We start from the raw sequence: 21,541 nt of genomic DNA, 5'->3' as shown, positions 1-21,541 counted from the left end.
CAAAGATGGCAGCCGAACTTCACCCAGTGCTGAAGCACTCCCAGTAAGTAACTCTAATTAGACAAGACAATAACTATAGCCCCGTCACCTCATGTCCTACATTTAAATAATTTGACCATTTTCTTTAGGATATCTTGAATGTACTCATTTTTATGTGAACCATCATTCCTAGGCAGGAACTGGGACTCACACGCAGGCGCCTGATGATTCTGGAGGACAAACTGGCCAAAAATGCTCATACCCTGGATGTGGAGCAGAAGTGCCAGAACCTTCACCAGAGTTTCCTGCCTACACTCGACACCATTGTGGTCCTGGCCAACAAGCCACAGATCCCCTCAACCATGGGCCGCTCCAGCCCTCACGCCTACCTACAGTAGAGCTTGGTGGAGTGCATTAGCACTCTATTGCACCCCTGTTGTCTTTTCCATGTGGTGTTACAAAAATTAATAAAATATCTCATTGCAAACTAATATTGGCTTGTTGAGAATCAGTAGTCTTCTGGTGGTGATAAAGATATACGTTTTTCAAGATAACTGAACTCTGCTTTGTAACTTTAGCCATGCACCCAAAACATCAAAAAATTACAAAAAAAAGTTTCTGAAAAAAAATTAAATCATTGCAAACACTGATTCAAAGATGGATCATATTGTTATATTAAACAGGCCTTTGTTAAGCACTCTGTTTGGATGCTGCTGCACTTTGACGGTACAGTTTATCTGTTTGCACAAGTTTTCATGAGTTTTGAGGCTGTTCCCTTTAAATATTGAATTCTTTAGCAAATTTCTGGTCATAATTCAGATACTTTTGTCTCCTTGGTGTTTTGTTTGTTCTCAAAAACACTAGCAAAGTGTTGATTGATGGGGGAATAATGTAAAGACTTACCTTGAGGCCCATATGATTATGGGTGATATTGTGTTTTGGTGCACTTTCTCAAACAAGAGGAATTGGTGAGAATGATGACAATGCAAGAAACTCAGTTTTAGTTATTTATTTAGGATTTATAAAAAATATATTATTACCAAAAAGCAGCTGACACACTGTACATGGGGCCTCCCGGGCAGTTGGCTGCTTTGCCCTGTTGGTTCCAGTAATTCTAAACTTACTTACAGTGTAGAATTATTGCTGGTGTTTGGGGATGGGTGTTTGAAAGGTTGAGGGCCTTGGAGTCAAGTGTTTGTAAAATCGTGATGGTTGTGAGTACCTCTCGGTGACCTGAGTCGTCAGTGTGTGTGTAACACAGCTGATGAAGTGTATCAGTGCAGCATCAGAAGCCGGTGTTTTGTAGTGTGTTGTCCCTCGGTGTCACCTCTTTAAACGGGTCACATTTATTGTAGCAACGGCCCCTAGCAACGTAGCGGGTCCATGGAGACTGACTGTCCCTCTGTGTAAAGGAATGCCAGGTTACACGGGTCAATATACCGACAGCAGACACGGCGAGGTGTAATTAAACACGACATTTATGACTTTTATGACTTTTATGGACTTATTTCACATCGTTGCTTTGAGGTGAACATGGGATGCGGCAGCTCCACAACCACCGCGGTGGTCCAACCGTTGACACAGGGGGAGGTGAATGGAGACGAGGTAAGCTCCGTGTCATACAACCCGCCACTTTCAGTCAGCTAAAACTGTGGAGGGCAGTTTAAAACGACAAAAAAATTTACAGCAATATCCAAGAAAAAGTATTACAGTTATCTATATTTAATGTTTGTTGTAGTCACTGAAGTAACGTACCAAGGAGCCGTTAAACCAAAATCTGTGTTCCTTTAAATTGTCTGACCCCAGAGGAAGAACTGACCAAATATTAACTGTTATGTAGTTTTTCTTTCTTACTAACGTTACTGAGTAATAATTTTGATAATAGCTAGTGGTCAAAACATGGCATCTAACAATGTTAAAAAACCTTGGTGGTAAAAGCCAGTGGTAGATGAAGTATTTAATTAAAAGTAGCAATATCCCAATGTAAAAATACGTTGATAAAAAGTTCCGTTGCTATATTATTAGCAACGTGAACTTAAAAAGTAAAGTGCCCTTTATGCAGCAACATTTGTTGGCTGTACTTACCTATTATTAATGATATAGCCTAATTGAGATGCTTTTAGTGAGATTTTAATTCAGTATTTTGAATTTGAATAGATATATGGTGCAGATTCAGAAGTTCACCCCCCAAAAAGGAGACTTTCTATTTCATGTTATTAATTAACTGATTTATTTATTGAATATGGAGATGAATAGATTAAATTATTGTAACAAATTAAGGCATGTATGATGGATTGTGTGTATGACATTGACCAAAAAGCAATGGAAACCATCCTTTAATATTGGGGTGTGCCTTAAAAGGGCCTTAGTTTTCCAAGTAAGGTGAATATTCAGTTTTCATGTTTTCTGGTCAATACATACAATCCCTTAAAAATATTTTAATATGTTACAATCCATACATAGGCCTACAGTACATGTTGGGTGTGAGCATCTGAATTGGCATGCACGGGATGACAAACACCATGCTGTAATCACCATGATATAATTAATATAACTGTATACTAATTAGGTAGATGGTGAGATGGTATGATTTGTTGGTGCCACCTGCCATGTACCATTATTAATGTTCCTGAGCTACTGTGTTCATGACAATGTGTCAACACGCAGATGCCACCATGACAACATCATGTCTGAGAAACCATGAAGACTGGGGTCAGGATATAAAAACAAGCAGTGGGGTCAGGAATTTATGTCTTTTGGCTTATTTTTTCTGCATTTATATTGTATCTGTGTCAGGAGGAGACAGGAAGTAAACTCGGTAGTCGTGGAGACTCTGCCGTGTCAAAGGGCACCACAGACAGCGGGGTGGTGATGGAGAACAAGGAGATCCCCGCGTTACCTGGAGCAGTGCCCAGAAAACTCCCTCCTCTAACATCTGCGTTTGTCAAAGAAATCGAAGCAGATAGGATTACAAAAGACGGTGGGCATGTTCGACAAACCCGCTGAATAGAAAAGACTTTGTGACACAGCAGAGAAAATCTTGCGCATACATCTGACGTGTTTTTATTTTGTGTGTCTCCAACAGCAGCCAGCCCAGGATTGCTGCAGCAGGACAGCACACCGCAGGAGCGCCAAAAGTCCTGTGAGATCCTGGAGGAGCTCCTGAATCAGGGTATCATCCCATTAGGACACACCAGACAGGGGAGCAGCATCTCTGGAGAGGCCTACAGCATCATGGTGGGTACTTAGTGCACACTGGTCAATGTGGGAACAGAGTTTACTTTCAGATCTGATGTCAGCAGGACTATAAAGTTACTTTGAAGTGATGGCCAGAGAAAGCAGCCACCATAACATCCTCATTAAGAATTCCTGTTTCTCTATCTTTTTAAATCAATAAAGAAAATATTAAATGAGACCACACTGCCCATCACTTCGTAATAGGCACATTATCCATACCAAGGTATGGATAAGTCTGCTGAGATTTAACTGTATAAATGACACAAAGTAAGTAGTAGTGGCCAGCGGTTGCCATGGCCACCATATAGATTATAGCTTTGCCTCGTTATAGGCCCATTTTGACATGTCACAGCAGGGAAAGCACAGGTGTAACTAATAACGTTAACGATGCTCTGTTCCATTCAAGTGTGTCCCAAATCCATACTACATACATTAGCCAACTAACTGTATGCAGTAGCCTATGTATATTGATTTGACATTCAATGTTTTGATAAAGGAAAAAGAAGAAAATCAAAATACTTATACCAACAGAAAATGAGACAATACGTACAACTCTGGACGTCTGTGACTGTAGACCAGTGTCGTTAGACCTTTTTCACAACAGACATGTTGTCGTAGCGGAAAAAGCACAGGTGTAATTGATAACATTAATTAGGGCTGGCTTTCACTCAGATGAACCAGCCTCCCAAAGGAGTAAAGTGTTTTTGTGAAGGTTGAATGCCTTTTTCATTTGTCAAGATCTTTCTGGAGCTGTCTCGTTCCATCCACAATTTATTTCAATTTTTTTGTACATTAACAGCACACTCAAAAATCAACCCATATTTATTATCTTTTCTGTCTGGTTTGAGCAAAATACTTTTCAAGTTTTTTAAGCAGCTATTCAGCCATAATTAATCTCATTAATTATACCTGTGCTTTTCCTACTGTGATAAAATGTCCTCTGTGAAAAAGGAGTGTTGACTCCACTGGCCACTACACACTGGTAGTGAGACGCCTGTCCACTGAAGATTGTGTGAATCGTAAGGTCCACTGTATTTATATGATTTCTAATGTCTGAATGAGTCGGTTAAAGAGCAGGTGATCTGAAATAGTGACTATTGTGCTTATGACCGCACAGAAAAAACTGAGCAATATACCGAGTTGTGGTCTCGACCTAGCCACCCATACGGAAATTTTTTGGCTCCACAATACTAACTGGTGCCCCAGAAGAAAGTACAGTATAATAATTTATGATAAAGTATTAAAGTGCAGTGAAGTATGTAGCAGGACATTGGTTTGTGTTGCTAAATTATATCTCACAGGTGAGGTTAATAAGTTTCAGTGTTAAGTGCATTCACCTGTAATGTTTGTGTGCTCTCTGTCTCCCTCTGCTGTGTGTGTGTGTGTGTGTGTGTGTGTGTGTGTGTGTGTGTGTGTGTGTGTGCACGCGCGTGTGTGCGCATGCGTGCGTGCGTGCGTGCGTGCGTGTGTGCGTGTGTCAGCTGCATGACAGAGATGTCAGGCGAAGGCCTCCTGCAAGATTGGAGTCTTTGAAGGCCAAAAACATGCAAAGTCTCCCCAGCAAAGAAGAGATTGATGAGAAGATAAGACTTGTTGAAGAAAGACGCAAGGTACAGTGCGTGTATGTACGTATGTATGTGTGTGTGAACACCTCTGCTCTTTCTCCCTGTCTCCCTCTCACAGTTGATCTCTTTTTTTTTCTCTTGTTTGTTCCCTCCACTTCTCAGTTAAGAGAAGACGAGCTCAAGATGCGTTTAAGGACCAAGTCAGCGCGTGTTCGTGTCCGTGCCGCCATCTCCAGGACAGAGAAAGATGAAGACATGTCCCTCACCCCTGTTAACCCCCTACAATCACCTCTCACCTGTGAACCGACTCCAGCTCTACTGTTTCACGGCCTGACTGACGCCAGTGGAGGAGAGTGTGTAAGAGAGGCTGGAGGTGACGGCACAGAGAGTGAAAAAGAAATCGGTAAAGCACAGATGTCAAAAGGGAGTGAGAAGGGAAGAGCGAGTGGAGATAGCAGAGGGCAAAGTGCAGAGTGGGTGAATGAGGATGGTGATGAGGTGAAGAAAGAGGAGGAGCTAAACGAGGTGGAAGAGCTCCAGGCAGGGCAGCTCCTCACAGCCTCGGGGGAGCTGGAGAGTGATTCTAGTTTTCAACATGCAAAAGACAAAGAGGAGACATTTTAAATTAATACATGAATGAGCCATTAATCAGCACTAAGAGAGAGAAAAGAGAAAGAAAGCCAAAATATTTCCTTTTGCACAGAGGTGATGCCTGTTGAAACTTTTATAATTTTATAACACATTTATAATGTGTATATTGTTTGGAGAGAAACTGACAGATGTAATTAAACTGTGTTAAAATGAGGCTAATGTGGAGGTGAATTGTTAGCATCATTTCCACTGCAGAGCAGCACATTGGCCCATAAATGATAATAATATTGTAGCTCACTAATAAGCACAGGAATATGAGGGTTTTCTTTGCAATGTAATGTCATTGAACTCAGTGCTTTAATGAATATCACCAAAACTTAATGTTCTTGCCAACATACCAAATTGACTTTTGTGTGACGTTTTATTTGTTGAAAAATTATATTGTTAAGTCTCATTTTGCATGTGAAGAATGCACTTTGTGCAGTTGCTCTGTTGGACATAAGATGGCGCTGTTTCAGTAGGTTGAAGTTGTGTTAACAGCTCTCTGATGTCAGTACACCATATCTATACGTTGAGGTATTTATCAGGAGGAGGTTTTGGCAGCATGTGAGGATGTACCTTCTTTTGAGAGGATGTGTAAGCTGATGTTGTTATTAATCAGTAAAGTCCCCAGTTGTCCCTAAATGTTGTTCATGTGAAAGGTTTGTGTTTGTGCTCAGCAATTTGTCAGAATCAAAAATGCAGAACTTTATGAAATTTACTCATTAACCAGAGTAAGTTTTAACTTTTAGCTTTGTTTTTTTCTCCAGGAGAGAGTAGGGGGAGGTTTTCTGCAACTTTGGTGTGACTGTGCTGTGGGTATTCAGCTGTTCCAGTGACCTTTGACCTTTAGCTTTTCTCTGCCTGACAGGTGTGTGCTAAAGCCAAATGGGTAACAAGCACAGAGTTACAGTTTCATCTCCCCAGAACAACATTCTTTGTCTTGATTAAAATGGAAAAAATCACCTGCAAAATGTGTATGTTTGAATGAATTACAGGTCCAGCTAACATGGGAGCCACATTTATTGCATTAAATGTTTCTGGTGATGATTGCTGACACATTTATACTGTAAGATATTCCCATTTCATATAATGTGGACTTATCTGTTTGTGTATTTCTGACGATTATTGTGAAATAACTTATGATTAAACTTTTAAATGTTGCTACAGCCAGTTATTGTAAAACTATAAGAGGATTCAGACTAGTCAACATGCTGCACATCGGCAGAGACAACAAGGGGATGCAACCTGACCAGATCCCCATTGTTGAGCCAGGGAAACTCAATATTGGTCCCCTTTCAAGACTCTAGTCAAAACTTTAAAGGGCGTGTGGCTACATTAATAAAATAGTGAGTGAACAGAGACACTGCAGAAAGAAGCTCTATCAGGTTTCATTTCATTGTGATCTAGAGTTCTGCAGTGGCAATTCACATTCAGATGGACGAGACAGAGTTTATATGGATCCTATGGATCTTTGAGAATAGAGATTTTGATTGTAGGTCTTATAATTAGCTTGCAAAGAGCATTTCGTATCAGACCAAAAACAAATGTTAACACTGTCGAAACATGTAGTAACTGTGGTGATCAGCATCTCACTTACACATCACGTGGTTGGTCATTAGTATCCAGGAGACATTAACTTCATTGACACGGTTTGTCAGATGACACCTGGTTATGATTATGTCCCCACTGCAAATGTGTGAACTCACAGCGTTACATGCAGTGACAGGATTACTGCAGGCCAGAGCACAGAGCCGCCATGAATGATTAACAGCAGAGTTCCCTCTCACATTACTGCAGGGAGTATTACTCACCCTGGCTGCTCAAAACGAGGTCCAGAGATCCAGCAGCCAGCCCAGTGCAGAGGGGGCCAAGCATCACAAGTTATTTTAATCATTGATGTTCAGAGACTAATTGAATTGATCCATGGCCGTTTTACTTGATCTTTGCGCATCATAATAGCTGTGCGTAATCCTGACGCAGGGCGCGTTTGTCACTTTTGAAGTCAGTTCTCGGCTGATTTAATCATTGAAACGTGATCACCAATCTTGTGAAGATAACAAGGGTTGATTCAGCAAAACGTTTTCATCTCAAGGACCTTAAATGGGATGTAGAGTGGATATGACTTTCTCAAACCTGTTATTGATTCATAGAACAGTGCAGTCCCTGATCTTAAGACCTTTACAGTCTGGGAACCTTTTAAAAACGTTGTAAGGAAATTCCCCACGACTCTTTCAAACTGCATCACGCTGTCCGCATGGACACAGAAACCTGCCAAAACCCCCCACAAGTGGACTCTCTTGAAGGCTGATCCTTCCAGCGGAGCCTCGGTGCTGCACCTGTCTGTCTGCTCACTGCTGCCTGTGTGTCTGTCCCCGGGCTGTGTTCAGTCCCTGACCGGCTGTTTATATAGGAGGCCTAATCCATGCAGGCCTATAGAGACAGATCCGATCTTTTTTCCACGGCAAAGCCCAAGCCCGATCTACATTTTATCCCATAAAAGAGAGAAGAGACCAAAAATCAGCAGATGTTTATTTATAATGCAGTGGAAATCACACAAACATTTCCTGTGCGTTTGATTATTTTCACATGAACCACACTGAATCTCCTTAAGGTCGTCTCTCCTCTTAGCCTCCAACATATCATGAGTGGAATCAGGCTCTTTTGATCCCTGATGTCAAATTAAACGCGATTCTAGTAAAGACAGGTCTCTTTTTTGTGAAGGAGCCCCAGTGTTTCACACTGTGCAGGCTTCCCAGCTGTTTGTGCGCGCTGGTGGTGGGCGGGCAGAGATGGACTAAAAGCTGGGTGGAGTTAGGAGCGAGCGCTTTTAGGAATGGGTCCCAAAGCTATTTAGTTAGACAGCAGAGTTGCCAAGAAGAGCTGGAAACACCTGATGGTCTCTTTGGGACAATCCGCTCCATATAACTCTCCTCTTAACTGTCAGAAGATAAATCTACCTCCAGGCTTCATTTTTGTCGAGTTTTTGTTTTGTTTTCTCTTCTGAAAAAAAAAAAGTTACAGAGCCAGCTGATCTCTCTCTCTCTCTCTCTCTCTCCCTCTCTCTCTCTCTCTCTCTCTCTCTCTCTCTCTTTCTCTCTCTTCTTTCTTCATCCAAAGAATTACTGATAAGGAGACATTGCACTACTCTTTTTTTTTTTAATTGTTCCTATTTATTGTATTTTGCACTAACGATGCACACCACGCAAAAGGACACAACCTATACGAAGATTTTTGTCGGGGGTCTTCCCTACCACACCACGGATTCAAGTCTCAGGAAATATTTTGAGGTGTTCGGTGAGATTGAAGAAGCGGTGGTGATTACCGACAGACAGACCGGCAAGTCTAGAGGTTATGGATTCGTAAGTATCACTTTTATTACGTTTAAACCAAATTCTAAAACATTTTACGCAAGGAGGGTAAATCCTGCCATCGCACCTCTCCGTTGACGGCTGTTGCTCTCTTTCACAGCATCACAACTAACACGAACATATTTGCAGTCAGGGGGATGTTTATGTTTTGATAAGCTGACCCTGTTTTAAATTTGTCATTGGCTTCTGTTGCAATCTCGCACCCCCCGACTTGTTGCGCGTCGGTATGCGCCCTGACATGTTTTAAAGTGAGCTGCCCCGTCTCACTGACAGCTCTGCTGGGCTGAGAAAAACCTCACCATGATGCCTCGATATTACAGAGCAGCTTTCTGACACGGTCACGCTGGTTTCATCATCTCAGAGATGTTTACAACGTTGGGAAAATATTTTGTTCCCACTTGTCACAAAACCTGATTAAAAAAAAAAAAGAAATTCTGACGTAGTTGTTTAAAATATCTCTTTTTTTGATGAAACTTTATGATAGACATAATTCATTGATATAAATGAAGCAAAACCACCCAATGAGGGACCCGGCTCTTATTTGGCCTCTTCAAATACTATTTAATGATATTTGAGACAAAGCTTTGGTATATGAAGTTTCAATCACACCTGATATGCACAAAATTTCACTGTAGACCTGACGTAAATTTTTATATATCTTCATCTTAAATCATCTCTTCACTACTGTAGCTATACATCAAATTTGTTCATTATTCCTCCCAAAGATGGTTTTTGTCTCGTTGTGTCAGTGACTTCAGTTGCAAAAGTTTGTAAAATAAAATAAAAAATAATGGAGTGGAGAGAAGAAGTTAGTGAAACTCTGAACAGAGGAATAAAGTTTGGTTGTTGTAATTGGAGCGACACTGGAGCCATGTTCAGTAAGTCAACTCAGCCAGGCTCCCATTCACTGCTGATAGTTTCAACACATCCACATGAGGGTGATGGATGTGTGTGTGTGCTGCCAGACACTCGCTGCTGTTGGTGATGGCCACACACACACACACACACATACACACACACACACACACACACACACACACACACACAGCGAAAGAGAGAGCTAACATGTGCACACAGCAGTTGAACCCACACTCATATACATGTTTTCTATCTTTGTTTTAAACACACACACACACACACACGCACACACACACACACACACACACACTGTCTTTAAGAAGCTTTAGTCTTTGTTCATCCCTCTATTCACTGCCGCCATGGCAACCTCTTGTTTCCAAAGAGTCTGCAGGTATTGAGTAACTGTCAACCGAACATATGACTTACATGTTTGCCTGAATAATCTACATCTTTCCCACCCTGTATGTGTGCATCTCTCTTTCAGGTGACGATGGCGGATCGCTCGGCTGCAGACCGGGCCTGTAAGGACCCCAACCCAATCATTGACGGCAGGAAGGCCAACGTCAACCTGGCCTACCTGGGCGCCAAGCCTCGGGTGATGCAGCCAGGTAAAGACAACCCAACAACCCCAGTGTTTTAATTCAGCACAGCAAGTGAACTTTGCTCCCACTGTGTTTGTCTGGGATCAGTAAGTGTGTGGTTGGTTTTATTAGCAAAGCAGCAAACAAGAAAATCAAGCCAATCCTTCCTGATTTTTCACCTGAGGGTTCGTTTGTCTTGAAGGTTGCTTCTGCGGATGTAGGAACATGTTAGGAGTCTCTTAGTTTACAGAGACTCAGTCAAGAGTAGGAATGTACAGTATACTCAGTGTTTCAGTGAGTTTCTTTTATCTCCTCCATTTCGCAGGTTTTACCTTTGGTGTTCCCCAAATTCACCCTGCGTTCATCCAAAGGCCTTATGGGTAAGTACTTATAAGTCTTACATGTTCAGAAGATTGTTGAGATGTTCTTTGCTTATGTAGAGGCACAATTTTAAAAGTGATCAATTCAAACATGTTCTCATTTCATCTGTTCTCTGTGTGATAATTGATACTGTAGGTCTGATTTTTGTCTTTCTGTTTTCTCCTCAATTATTAACAATTGCTGATAATTAGAGGTGGACATTAAGTAGTATGTAGCTTGTTTCTGTATGATTGTCCACCCAAAAAAGCCAGTCAAACTGCCTTTTCTAGGTTTGCCTGTTTGTGAGTGTGTGTATACATACGTGTGTGTGTGTGTGTGTGTGTGTGTGTGTGTGTGTGTGTGTGTGTGTGTGTGTGTGCGTGCGTGTGTGTGCGTGTGTGTGTGTGTGTGCGTGCTGAGTGGACAATGATGGAAACTTCCAGCCTGACTCAATGTTATCTATCTTTCTCTGGTTCGACAGGCTCGCTCTCGGTTAAGCTAACTGTGCTGGTTTGTGGAATAGTTCTGCAAACATAATCACAGATCAGAGAAAGGAATTACCTGTAGACTCAAACACACACAAACAAGCTCTCAAAATGGTGATTATAGATGCATGTACGTGGGTTTCATTTGACTTATTTTTTATTTTTTTTTATTTGAATAGAACTTAGAGCTTTGTGTGCAGTTATGACGTGGTGTTGTTAGAAACCGTGTGCTTTCTTACTTTAATGACAAAAAAACAAAAAAAACAAACTGGATTGACTGAATTTTTGGGGTGTTCTTTTTCCTTTTTTGTGGAAGCGTGTTAACTTTGCCAAGAAAGAGCAAAGTTTTTTTTTTTTTTTTTCAATTTTTTTTTTTTTATTGCTTTTAGCTTGTGGTTGACTTGTTTTGTTTAACAGGACGTTGTTTCGTGTGTGTTTTGGCTGTCTTGTTGGAGTGAGAGGTGAATTTTCTGTGTGGAGTTTCTTTTATTTTTGTATTTTTACCCCAGTCACCTCCTTGTTCATACCCCTCACACTTTCACCCCCTTTCCCTTCAAAATAACAAAACCTGTCACTGCTTGTGTGTGCTTACAGCATCTTCCTAGTGTTTCTGGCAGTTTGTTATATTAACACAATGTACAGATTCACTAAGTCTTGCTCCGTCAACTCATTACAACTGTGTCTTATCTCTCTCTCTCTCTCTCTCTCTCTCTCTCTCTCTCTCTCTCTCTCTCCTCGCTCTCCTGTACACCAAATATCGGAAATTTGTACGTGAATGTTTTACGAATGAATGAATGAGAAGCTTATCAGTTGTTGTGTGTGTGTGTGTGTGTGTGTGTGTGTGTGTGTGTGTGTGTGTGTGTTTGTCTGGTTGCACTGGTACATATGAATATTTGCTCTTGTTGTGTTTGCGTGCGTGTGTGGCTTTGTCCGTCCACATGTACTCTCATTTTCAGCTCAGCTCAGCTCAGCGCACCAAAGTCTCCAATGTGACACAAACAAATGTCTGGATGTCTCTCTCTCTCTCTCTCTCTCTCTGTCTCTCTCTCTCTCTCTCTCTCTCTCTCTCTCTCTCTCTCTCTCTCTCTCTTGTTCTCTCTCAGTGAGCTTTCGTCACATGGGCTCGTGGTGTTAAGGAAAACAAGCGCAGCCATTGTGCCACACAAAGGCCCAAATGCTGATGCTGCAATCGCATGAAGCTCTGTGTTGTGTGTCTGTGTGTGCGTGTGTGTGTGTGTGTGTGTGTGTGTGTGTGTGTGTGTGTGTGTGGTGTGTTGGGTGTGTTGGGTGGGTGGGTGGGGGGTCCGGTGAGGGGCCGTCTCTCTCTGTCATGTAAAAGTAGAGTAGGAGCCATTTAAACTGAGTGAGAGTGGGTGTTTCAGGGGCCACGTAAATACACATCTATTTCATGTTCATATACATACTGTACATCTTAACCAACTTATCTGAACCAGAACCAGTCAGTCACCAGTCAGTCACCAGTCAGTCACCAGTCAGTCACCAGTCAACATATGGAGGTTAAATAGTGTCAAAAGTACTGACCAAGTACAAAGCAAGAGGGCTCTGATCAGCTGATCCAGATTTGAGAGCATGCAGGGACAGACTGATAAGCACAGGACAAGTTTTGAGAGCTGATAGAACTGCAAGTGTAATTACAATTGCAAACAATTAGTCAATTAATTGATTATTCTCTTGAAAGAGAATTGATTGGCAGCTATTCTGATAATCAATTGATCATGTAAGTCAATTTTTAAAAAGGGAAGAAAAAGGTCGCCAAAGGATGGAACCAAAAAATCCTGTGACATCCTCAATCACATTAATAGGTTTTTGCCTTGTCATGAAGTACAATTCATTCACTCCAACAGCACCACTACCTTTAATATATAAGTTTCACCCAAAATGGGTTTACCAATCACAGGACGCCAGCAGCACCTTGACATCCATACAAAGTAAGATCAATGAGTTCTTCCCAAAAATTCAAGAATGTTGTGCTGCTAAAAACCATAAAAATCAGTCAAAGTGGCCAATATTTTGTCTAAAAGACTAACTGTGAGAAGACAGCTACATGGGAATGTCTTGTTTTTCAGAGATTTGGTGCAAATCGCTCTCTCTCATATCCTCAAGCTGCTCTGAAAGTAAAATAAATAATAAAATAATTGTGAGAAAATGTGATAGCAGGTTCCAAACGAGAATCCTCATGAGAGGATTTTGAATTCTTGACGTGAGTGACGCTTGAAATTGTTTTGTACTTGTTTGTTTGATTTGTCGTTAATAAACTTCCATAGGTAGCGATTAGCAAACGATCCATGCAAACTAACTCGATCTAAGTAACTTTCTATGTGAGGATCATGACTCAAGTCCTGATGCACTTGAGCTGAAACTAGACCCCAGATCCATCTGTGACTCGGCCATCATAACAAAAGTCCCATGAGCAACTCTGTCAAAGCAGGACATTTGTGTACTGCCAACATCGCAAACAAGCACAAACACATCGCCTCGCTCACATTAGATCCTCTCACCTCAATGTACGTTTGTGCTTGTGTCCTCTCACTCAGTGGACGGCATGCATGATGGAAGAGAACCTTTATTTAGCCTTGAACTTTAATGACCTCTGGGTTGCGTGAACACGACATTCCAGTGAAGACAGACAGACAGACAGACAGACAGACAGACAGACAGACAGACAGACAGACAGACAGACAGACAGACAGACAGACAGACAGACAGACAGACAGACAGACAGACAGACAGACAGACAGACAGACAGACAGACACACACACACACACACACACACACACAGTAGGACACACCATAGGTAGCCTCACAGTTATTATAGTATTTTATATTTTCCTTTTTTATGAATCTCTCCAGGGAAACGAGGGTATTTTTTTTATTAGTGGGGCACATTGGATGGGTCAGCCAGAGCTTTGCTTCCCATGGCCAAACCCTCAGCTTATGCTTTGTGTGTGTGTGTGTGTGTGTGTGTGTGTGTGTGTGTGTGTGTGTGTGTGTGTGTGTGTGTGTGTGTGTGTGTGTGTGTAGGAGTGGGCATGTTTGTGCATGCTTATACATGTGTATGGGTCTGCCATACTACAGTGGTGGTGGGGAATCAGAGACGAGTAACGGTCCAACCTAGAATGCACCGGGCCGAGAGTTTGATTTCAAGTGCAGAGGAGATGGTCACATGCCACTGGAAGCCATTTTTAAAATATTATACAGTCAGAATATAGTTACTCTCTGAGCTGCAGCCTCTACAGTCAATCATATATAGTAGCTGCTGAGGAGAACTGTGCAACTGAAAGTTCGGGGGAATGTAACATGTTTCTTTAATGTCTTTTGCCCACGGTCATGATTCTTGTTCCCACGAGACTGATTGAAAGGCCATTAAACATGTTTTACAATCCACAGGCAGCTCTCTCAAACTAGTTTCTATATAAAGTCTAGAAAGAAAATGTCCTAGGGTTTTATGGATTCATTCCGTTGCATTGTAACTTGGTACAACAGTACTCAAAGCTCAGCCCAATTCCAGTTAAATCCTTCTTGTTAGAGCATTATTCCCACCATCCTCCCTTATACAGTATGTGTGTCAGTAGATTAAATACAGTTCCTATGAGTCAAAGTCAAGTCATTAGATTATGATATTATTAGATTTACTTTAATGTTTGATTTTCTCTGAGATTTGTATTGAATGTTCTTGTCCCTGAGCAAGACAACCCTATAATCTTGGCTATGATGCTTTATATTATTAAAATTCAACGATTAAACAATAGATTTTCGCATGATTCAGCCATTAAATCAAATGTCAAAACCTCGTCATTCATATTATTTGATGGCCTTTACTCACAGTGGACAAAATGTTAAGTATCAATCCAGTAAACAGACTTGTTAACAAGCCTCTGTTGGGTATTTGTGAGAAAATGTGTGGGCTTGAGATACTGAATCCTACATCTTGTGTGTCGCCGTTAGGCCTATCAGATTAATACTGGCCTTTTCATTGGATGTTAGCCAGTCCGTGTGTCATCAACCTCCAGTTTGAGGAGTTTCCTCCCTGTTTGCTGGAAGTGAATAATTCAGTGATTTCCCTTCAGATAACAGACTGGAAAAGTCTCCCCGCCGCGCTGAGTGGGAGTCTCTTATTCAACTCTGTTTTAGAGATGGCATCCAGTAAAATCATCCTGGAAACCTGCCTCACCCTTCTGAGTTTCATTAGTGCGGGTTTCAAAGACGAGTTTCAGTGTCACATGATGATTAAAAAAAAAAAAAAAAAGGATTTTCTCATTAGCAAAACACTCAATCTTTTCAATGCAGAATGTCTGTTACAGGTTTTCATAAATTGGTCCTAATTATATGTGTGTGTGTGTGTGTGTGTGTGTGTGTGTGTGTGTGTGTGTGTGTGTGTGTGTGTGTGTGTGTGTGTGTGTGTGTGTGTGTGTGTGTGTGTGTGTGTATGTGTGTGTGTTTCTGTGTTTCTGTGTGTACTAAGGCAGTGACAACATCAACCTTTCCCCTTTACTTAAACCAAAGCTCTACATGCCCACTTACTCATTTTCTCACTTCCCTGTTCTTTTTTTGTGTCTTTTCAGTTGAGTGATTGTGGTGCGTCCTTGTTTCTGTAGTCAGTTTAGTCAAAGTCGACTATTTTTACATATTTCTTCCTCTCTGACGCCTTGCTGTTGTTCTGTTTTTCCTGTTCCCCTCTGGCCCCACTGTTTTCGGTTGAGATGTGGATTGGATTGGATAATGGAGTGCTGACAATAGGGTTGCCACGATAGATCCTGCCTTTCACTCTTTAACATTTTCTGCACACTCCTCTCTTCGCTCCCAATCCAGACTCCAAAAGTGACCGCCTGATGTTCACTTATGCAGACTCAACTGATTACATTGCGTTTCCTTGATTTTCTCTCAACAGATTTTTAAGCGGTCGTCATCCACACTCACCTACAGCTACACAGTTTTTGTCTTGTGCAACAAATAGTAAATTGTCTGTTAAGCCTGATGCTTCTCACTCCATTAAAGTGAGATTTTACTTTTATCTCTAACAGGGGAGGGAGGGCTGTTTTTTTCAGGACATCAAAGACCTGAAGCTTTCATATTTTTGCTTCTTCACTTCATCTGAACCAGTCGTGTAAATTTCAAAAGGCCCCCCTCACGCTCGCTGAGTTTCCAGACCTTATAGAGTCCGGGAGGGGGGGGCAGGATAAGGCTATGTCATGGAGGGTAGAATGTGCTCATTGTTCATAATTGTTTATTTAATTGAAACATCCCTCTGGGTGCGGAGCCTAGTCCCGGCTCCCCCCGCTGCCTCCCCGGCTCTTTGTCCTGATACAGAGGGGGAAATGGCCAGCAGCGTCCCTTTTTGAAAACTGTCCAGCTGTCAAAGTGGCAGTGACATTTTCACAATGCTTCCCTGGGCTCATCTCCTCTGTCCGCACCCCCGCCCCCGGCACTGTAAGCCCCCCCACCGCCCCTCCCCTGCTCGCCCTCCAGCAGGCAGGAGGACGGCACCAGAGCCAAATCCACATGTGACCCACAGATAAACTGCAGGTTACAGATCCCAAACGTTTTCTCTTCATCTCCCCTCCCTCTACTTCTCTGTAGTTCTGTCTCCACAACACAAACTCAAACCTGACCAAAACAGTAAAAAACTGAACCTATTTCTCATGTAGCCCTTAAAGAGGATGATATCATCACCCAGGCTTCACTCTCTCTGAATGTGATCATACTACAGATGTGACTTTTCAGTATTTGAGTGACCCAGAGGTTCGATAAGCAGCCTCTGGGAGTTCAAAATTCTCTTCACCTTCCAATCTTCTTTTCACAGAGAGATTTCTATTTTGGCAACCCTATATTGTTCTAATCCCTACTAGCAGGCATTTCCTTGGTGTTCTTGACTGGTGGATTGGACTGGGGGTGGGAGGTGGGAGGGCGCTTGGCCGCAGTGTGATGGAGTTGGGTTTTAGGGTGGTTTTTTGGGGGGAGGGGGGTCTTATTTTCAGATTTGGTGTATGCTGATGAATCAAATTAAATCCTGATGTATGTGTTTGTCCCACAGCATTCCGGCCCACTACGTGTACCCTCAGGCCTTTGTGCAGCCTAGTGTGGTCATCCCTCATGTGCAGCCTGCAGCCGCTGCACCTGCCACCGCTTCCTCCCCCTACATCGACTACACCGGAGCCGCCTACGCGCAGTATTCTGCAGCAGCAGCCAGTGCTGCCGCTGCTGCATACGAGCAGTACCCCTACGCTGCCTCCCCTGCAGCCGCAGGCTACGTGGCCACCGCCGGCTACGGCTATGCAGTCCAGCAGCCTTTAGCCACCGCCGCCCCAGGCTCGGCCGCCGCTGCAGCCGCAGCCTTCGGTCAGTACCAGCCCCAGCAGCTGCAAGCTGACCGCATGCAATAGCAGCCACTGCAACCACTGGACATGCAGAGAGAGGAGGCCCGCCCCCAGCCACAGCTGATTGGTCAGGAGAGGGAGCAACGGAAAAGGAAGAGGGAGTGGCTTTAAGGGTGGTCGTGCCAGCGACTCAGAGGCAGAGTTGCTTTAAAAAGTGATGATGATGATGGTGGTGGTAGTGATGATGATGATGGTGAGGTGGGAACTTTTTACGGTAACTTTCCAACTTGCTGTGCTTCAACCAAAAAATAAGAAAATGAAAAAAATTCGCAGAACAAATAATGGAAAGTGATTTACTATTATTGTTGTTGTTATTACTATGATTATTATTATTATCATTACTATTATCATTGTAGTAGAGTACTTATTTCTAGAGAAGAAAGGCAGGAACTAATCCCTGTGGTTGGTATAGGTGTTAAACTAAGCCGTTAAGTCCTATTGCTGTCTTTAACGTTAGTTTAGGAAACTGTTCTCTTTCAGTTATTTGATGCCCTCATAACATTTATATTTATTATTGTTATTATTACACATTGAGGGCTCTCCTTGTTCTTTTTGTCTTTTCAAGTGCATTTTTTGGAGTTAATATTTTCTGATAATCAGGGAAATGGAACCGTTTCCAACGTGTTAGCTATTATTATGTGACCTCTGTCAGGAAGTCGAGGAGTTGTAACTCGTTGTGTCACACATATTTGAAGAACTACCTTTTTATCTTCCTGATGCTGAATGTCCCTTTTTTTACTCTGTGTCTCGACCTCTTAACCTATGCAAAGCAAACAAATCACCAGGAGACAAAAAAAAACAAAAACAAAGAAAAGAAACAAAAAAACTGAAAATGTCATCAACTCTGACTTGACTCTTGGACTAAAGAGGGACTTGGCAAACAAAACAAAGGCACTGACAACAGGAGAGAGGTTGAAAATGGCTTCAGACAATGAGAAACACTAAATCGGTCGCTTTTCCACATGTTTCACTCACACGTACACCGACACATGCATCCAGAGTTGCACACATAGCAGTCAAAGACAAAGGCAGCACAGTCGTGTTTCTCTCTGGCTCTGGGATGGAGAGAAAGAAAGAAAGAAAGAGGGAGAGAGCAGCTGCTGGTGGGGGTGGACAGAGCCGCTCCAGCGCCACACAGACGGATCACTCTGGAAAGAACGCATCACTTGTGCTCGTTTGTTGAGCTGTCACATTTTAATCCCCGGCCGGGCCCATTTGGGAACCAACTTTACACCCCTCCACCCAACACAGAGCCCCACAGCAGAGTCCCCCCCACCCACACACCCCCCACCACAACCACCACCACCACCACAGTCATTCAGCCCTGCCACTGTCAGCACTTCCACCTCTGTGCTGCTGCTGTAGTCTGGTGTCAGTGTCAGGTACACACTCACAAACACACACTTTCACCAAAGCCACCCCAACAACTGGCCTGCCTCATGTCTGTCAAGAACACCAGGTGGGGTGGAGAGGACGGGGGGTTTACTCTTTGACGTTATGTTGGTCTGTGTGCCTTACATTTTTACTGCTATTTAAGAGAAAAAACTGAAAAAGAAGAGAGAATCTACTATTTAAGATATTTATTTTGGAGGGTTGACTATGTTAACGCTCTGAGAGTAGAGACTTAGTGGCGGTACTGTATTAATAATATTATTATGTACTCATCTCAAGGCATATATAAGTTATTGATTAGTTTTAGTAATAATATTATTATAATAATTATTATTAACATACTCAACCAAAAATGTTGATGTAGGACTTATTTAAGATACTGTTATGTGCACTGTACTTTTATTTTTTATCTTTTTGATTCTTTAGAACATGACATTAAATATTAGCTTAATGCCTTTTGTATGGAAGAACTTTATTTAAATGCAGGCCTGTTTGCATGCAGATTGTACTCTGCCTCTTCTGTGTTTAGACGAAAGGTAAAAAATAATAATAATTTTGACAAAAAAAAAAAAAACAAGCAAAAATGCTGCTTTCTCCACTAGAATGTATAGTCGTCGTCGAGGTTTCAGTAGCTGTGCTTCTTTTGCTTAATATTCATCAGATGGGCTATTTTACACTGTTGGGAATTTTTATACTTGAACTATTTCTTACAAGGGAAATATGAAAAATAAATGACAAAAAAACTTTTTAAGCAAGCTTTTCATTGTCACTGGATGAAGGCATGTAAAGTGTTACTATTTAAATGCAAAGGTCCTGTTGGTATTAAAACCTTTACTTCAGAATTTCAACTCCATTTACTCAAAATTGGAATAAAATGTTCTATATTTAAAAAGCTTGGTGACATTTATTTTGATGAAGTCAACAGTGCGAGGCTACTTCTCATGTGATAATCATTTTACACACATCCTCGTGCTGATCTCTTCCTGGACACATTCATTTGCTCTTCATACTGTATATGCACTTAAGGATATAATTTATACATTTCTTTTGTGCCTGTGTGCGTCAGTATTTGTTTATCTACTTTCCTGTCAGCCTTTGGCCGCAGCTGCAAGGTGGCAAACACATCACACTCGCCAGATGCTGCAATGCTCCTCCTCTGTGTCAAACAATCCGTTACTTGCAACGCTCTCGCATTACAGTCACACCCACTGAGAGTCTGCATGGACAAGAATGACACGTGATCAAGTCTCTCAGGACTCAGGAGTCTATCAATGATTCATCTCCTCTCTAATCAATAAATAAGTCATGTTAAAAAAGAGGTTTGTTGCCATGGTTCTACCTTTGTTTACTCGGCTCCAGGGAGTATTTTCGGTCCCCGGTGAAACATGAAACTGGCACTCATAGGCAGGTGATCATGACACAGCATGGATCGAGCAAGGCCTTATGGGTGAAATCAGCAGCTATCCAAACTCATGACATAAGAAAATTAAGACCGCTTCTTATTACAACAATGACGCAAACCTGTGATGGTGTTCTGTTGAAACTTTACAGAAGCACCCAGGTTCAGTTCCCTCGTAGGTTGGAAGCTGTAATGTCTTAATGTCTTAATGTATGTAATGTGCTCTCTAAAGTCACTATTCAAACTCATTAACTAGTTTGTTAATGAGTTTGTTAATGAACCATTGATAAGAACAACTTTTGGGTTGCCAGGTTGTCAAAAAACAAACAAACAAGTGGTTTAGGTGTTGAGTGCACATGCAACTATTCAGACCAAAATTCATTTATTAGACGACGACCTGGTGGATTAAAACCCCATATTAATGACGTATTAAAGGGGCTTTCCGCCGTTCTGCCATTCTGGAAGATTTATAACAGAAAGCCTGCATCACAGACGGAGGGTGTGTGGGATCTAACACTGCCCAGGTTATATCACTCAGACTGTAATTACAAGGAGTCAATTGGGAAAAAAATTTTATGTCAGTGTCTGAGTTCAAAGTCCCAGTTGGAGATATAAGGGATTTCTTGCCTAAAAGAATTATGGACGTGTGAATGAACCAGTGCCAACACTAATAGATTAAGTAAAATTTAAAAGAAGATACGCCACTGTTTGTTTATATATGGCTTAAATTGTTGATGAACCAATACAATTGCCCTCTCATTTCTCACTCTCTCTTGATTGAAAAAGCTAATTTGGCTAATTAGCTGCTGACTATAAGGAAAGCAGCAGCAGTAACCAGCTTGAAATAATGCAGGAACATTCCCAGTCAGGATTACAGGAGGTTCTCTCCTCATTCTCACAACACGGCGCGGATGCAGTGTAACAAAAGATGCAATCAAGTTGCATCATGGGAAGTATGGGATGTATGTTTTTTAAGTCAGAATATCTCGGCCTTTCCACCGATTTTGACAAAAAAAAAAAAAGTTAAACCTGTCAATCTCAAATCCCACAACTTCATGAAAGTTTAACATTAAGTTGGTGGAGTGTCCCTTTAAACTTGGTTTATGGTGGAAGCATTGCTGGACTGTGTACCTGCTACTTATGAAGCCTCCAGGATGTAAAACCTACATCAGCAGTTGATAAAAATACTGCAGGGTGGGGGGATTCCAAGTTGGGGGGTCAGACTCTGGCCTTCACTCCCATGGACTCTGTGATGATGATGATGATGATGATGATGATGACTCCCCTG

The 21,541-nt window shown here is 41.9% G+C and overlaps 3 protein-coding genes across 3 annotated transcripts in view; all 3 read left to right on the top strand.

The window, feature by feature from the left end:
• LOC111223074 overlaps nt 1-470 on the top strand; it is a 4,356-nt gene extending 3,886 nt beyond the window's left edge. The window contains exons 8-9 of the mRNA XM_022747093.1: nt 1-43; nt 173-470. The exon at nt 1-43 is cut by the window's left edge and continues 37 nt beyond it. Of these exons, the coding sequence (XP_022602814.1) occupies nt 1-43; nt 173-377 (248 nt within the window). The 3' untranslated portion in view covers nt 378-470. The remainder of the gene's footprint in view (nt 44-172) is intronic.
• An 899-nt stretch (nt 471-1,369) lies between these two features.
• Nucleotides 1,370-6,488, top strand: stmnd1 (stathmin domain containing 1). The gene is made up of 5 exons (XM_022747542.1): nt 1,370-1,584; nt 2,776-2,959; nt 3,065-3,216; nt 4,698-4,826; nt 4,944-6,488. Exons 1-5 carry the CDS (start codon nt 1,513-1,515, stop codon nt 5,403-5,405), a joined length of 999 nt encoding a protein of 332 aa, XP_022603263.1. The 5' UTR covers nt 1,370-1,512; the 3' UTR covers nt 5,406-6,488.
• Nucleotides 6,489-8,289: 1,801 nt separating this feature from the next.
• On the top strand, nt 8,290-18,728 carry rbm24 (RNA binding motif protein 24). Its single transcript, XM_022747721.1, has 4 exons — nt 8,290-8,773; nt 10,125-10,248; nt 10,547-10,601; nt 17,120-18,728. Exons 1-4 carry the CDS (start codon nt 8,606-8,608, stop codon nt 17,466-17,468), a joined length of 696 nt encoding a protein of 231 aa, XP_022603442.1. The 5' UTR covers nt 8,290-8,605; the 3' UTR covers nt 17,469-18,728.
• Nucleotides 18,729-21,541: the final 2,813 nt, after the last annotated feature.

Source organism: Seriola dumerili, unplaced genomic scaffold, assembly GCF_002260705.1.
Source record: "Seriola dumerili isolate Sdu_G_001 unplaced genomic scaffold, Sdu_1.0 BDQW01000110.1, whole genome shotgun sequence".
Lineage (NCBI taxonomy): Eukaryota > Metazoa > Chordata > Actinopteri > Carangiformes > Carangidae > Seriola > Seriola dumerili.
Note: the sequence above shows the minus strand (reverse complement) of the source record. Positions and strands in the feature narration are given on the sequence as shown.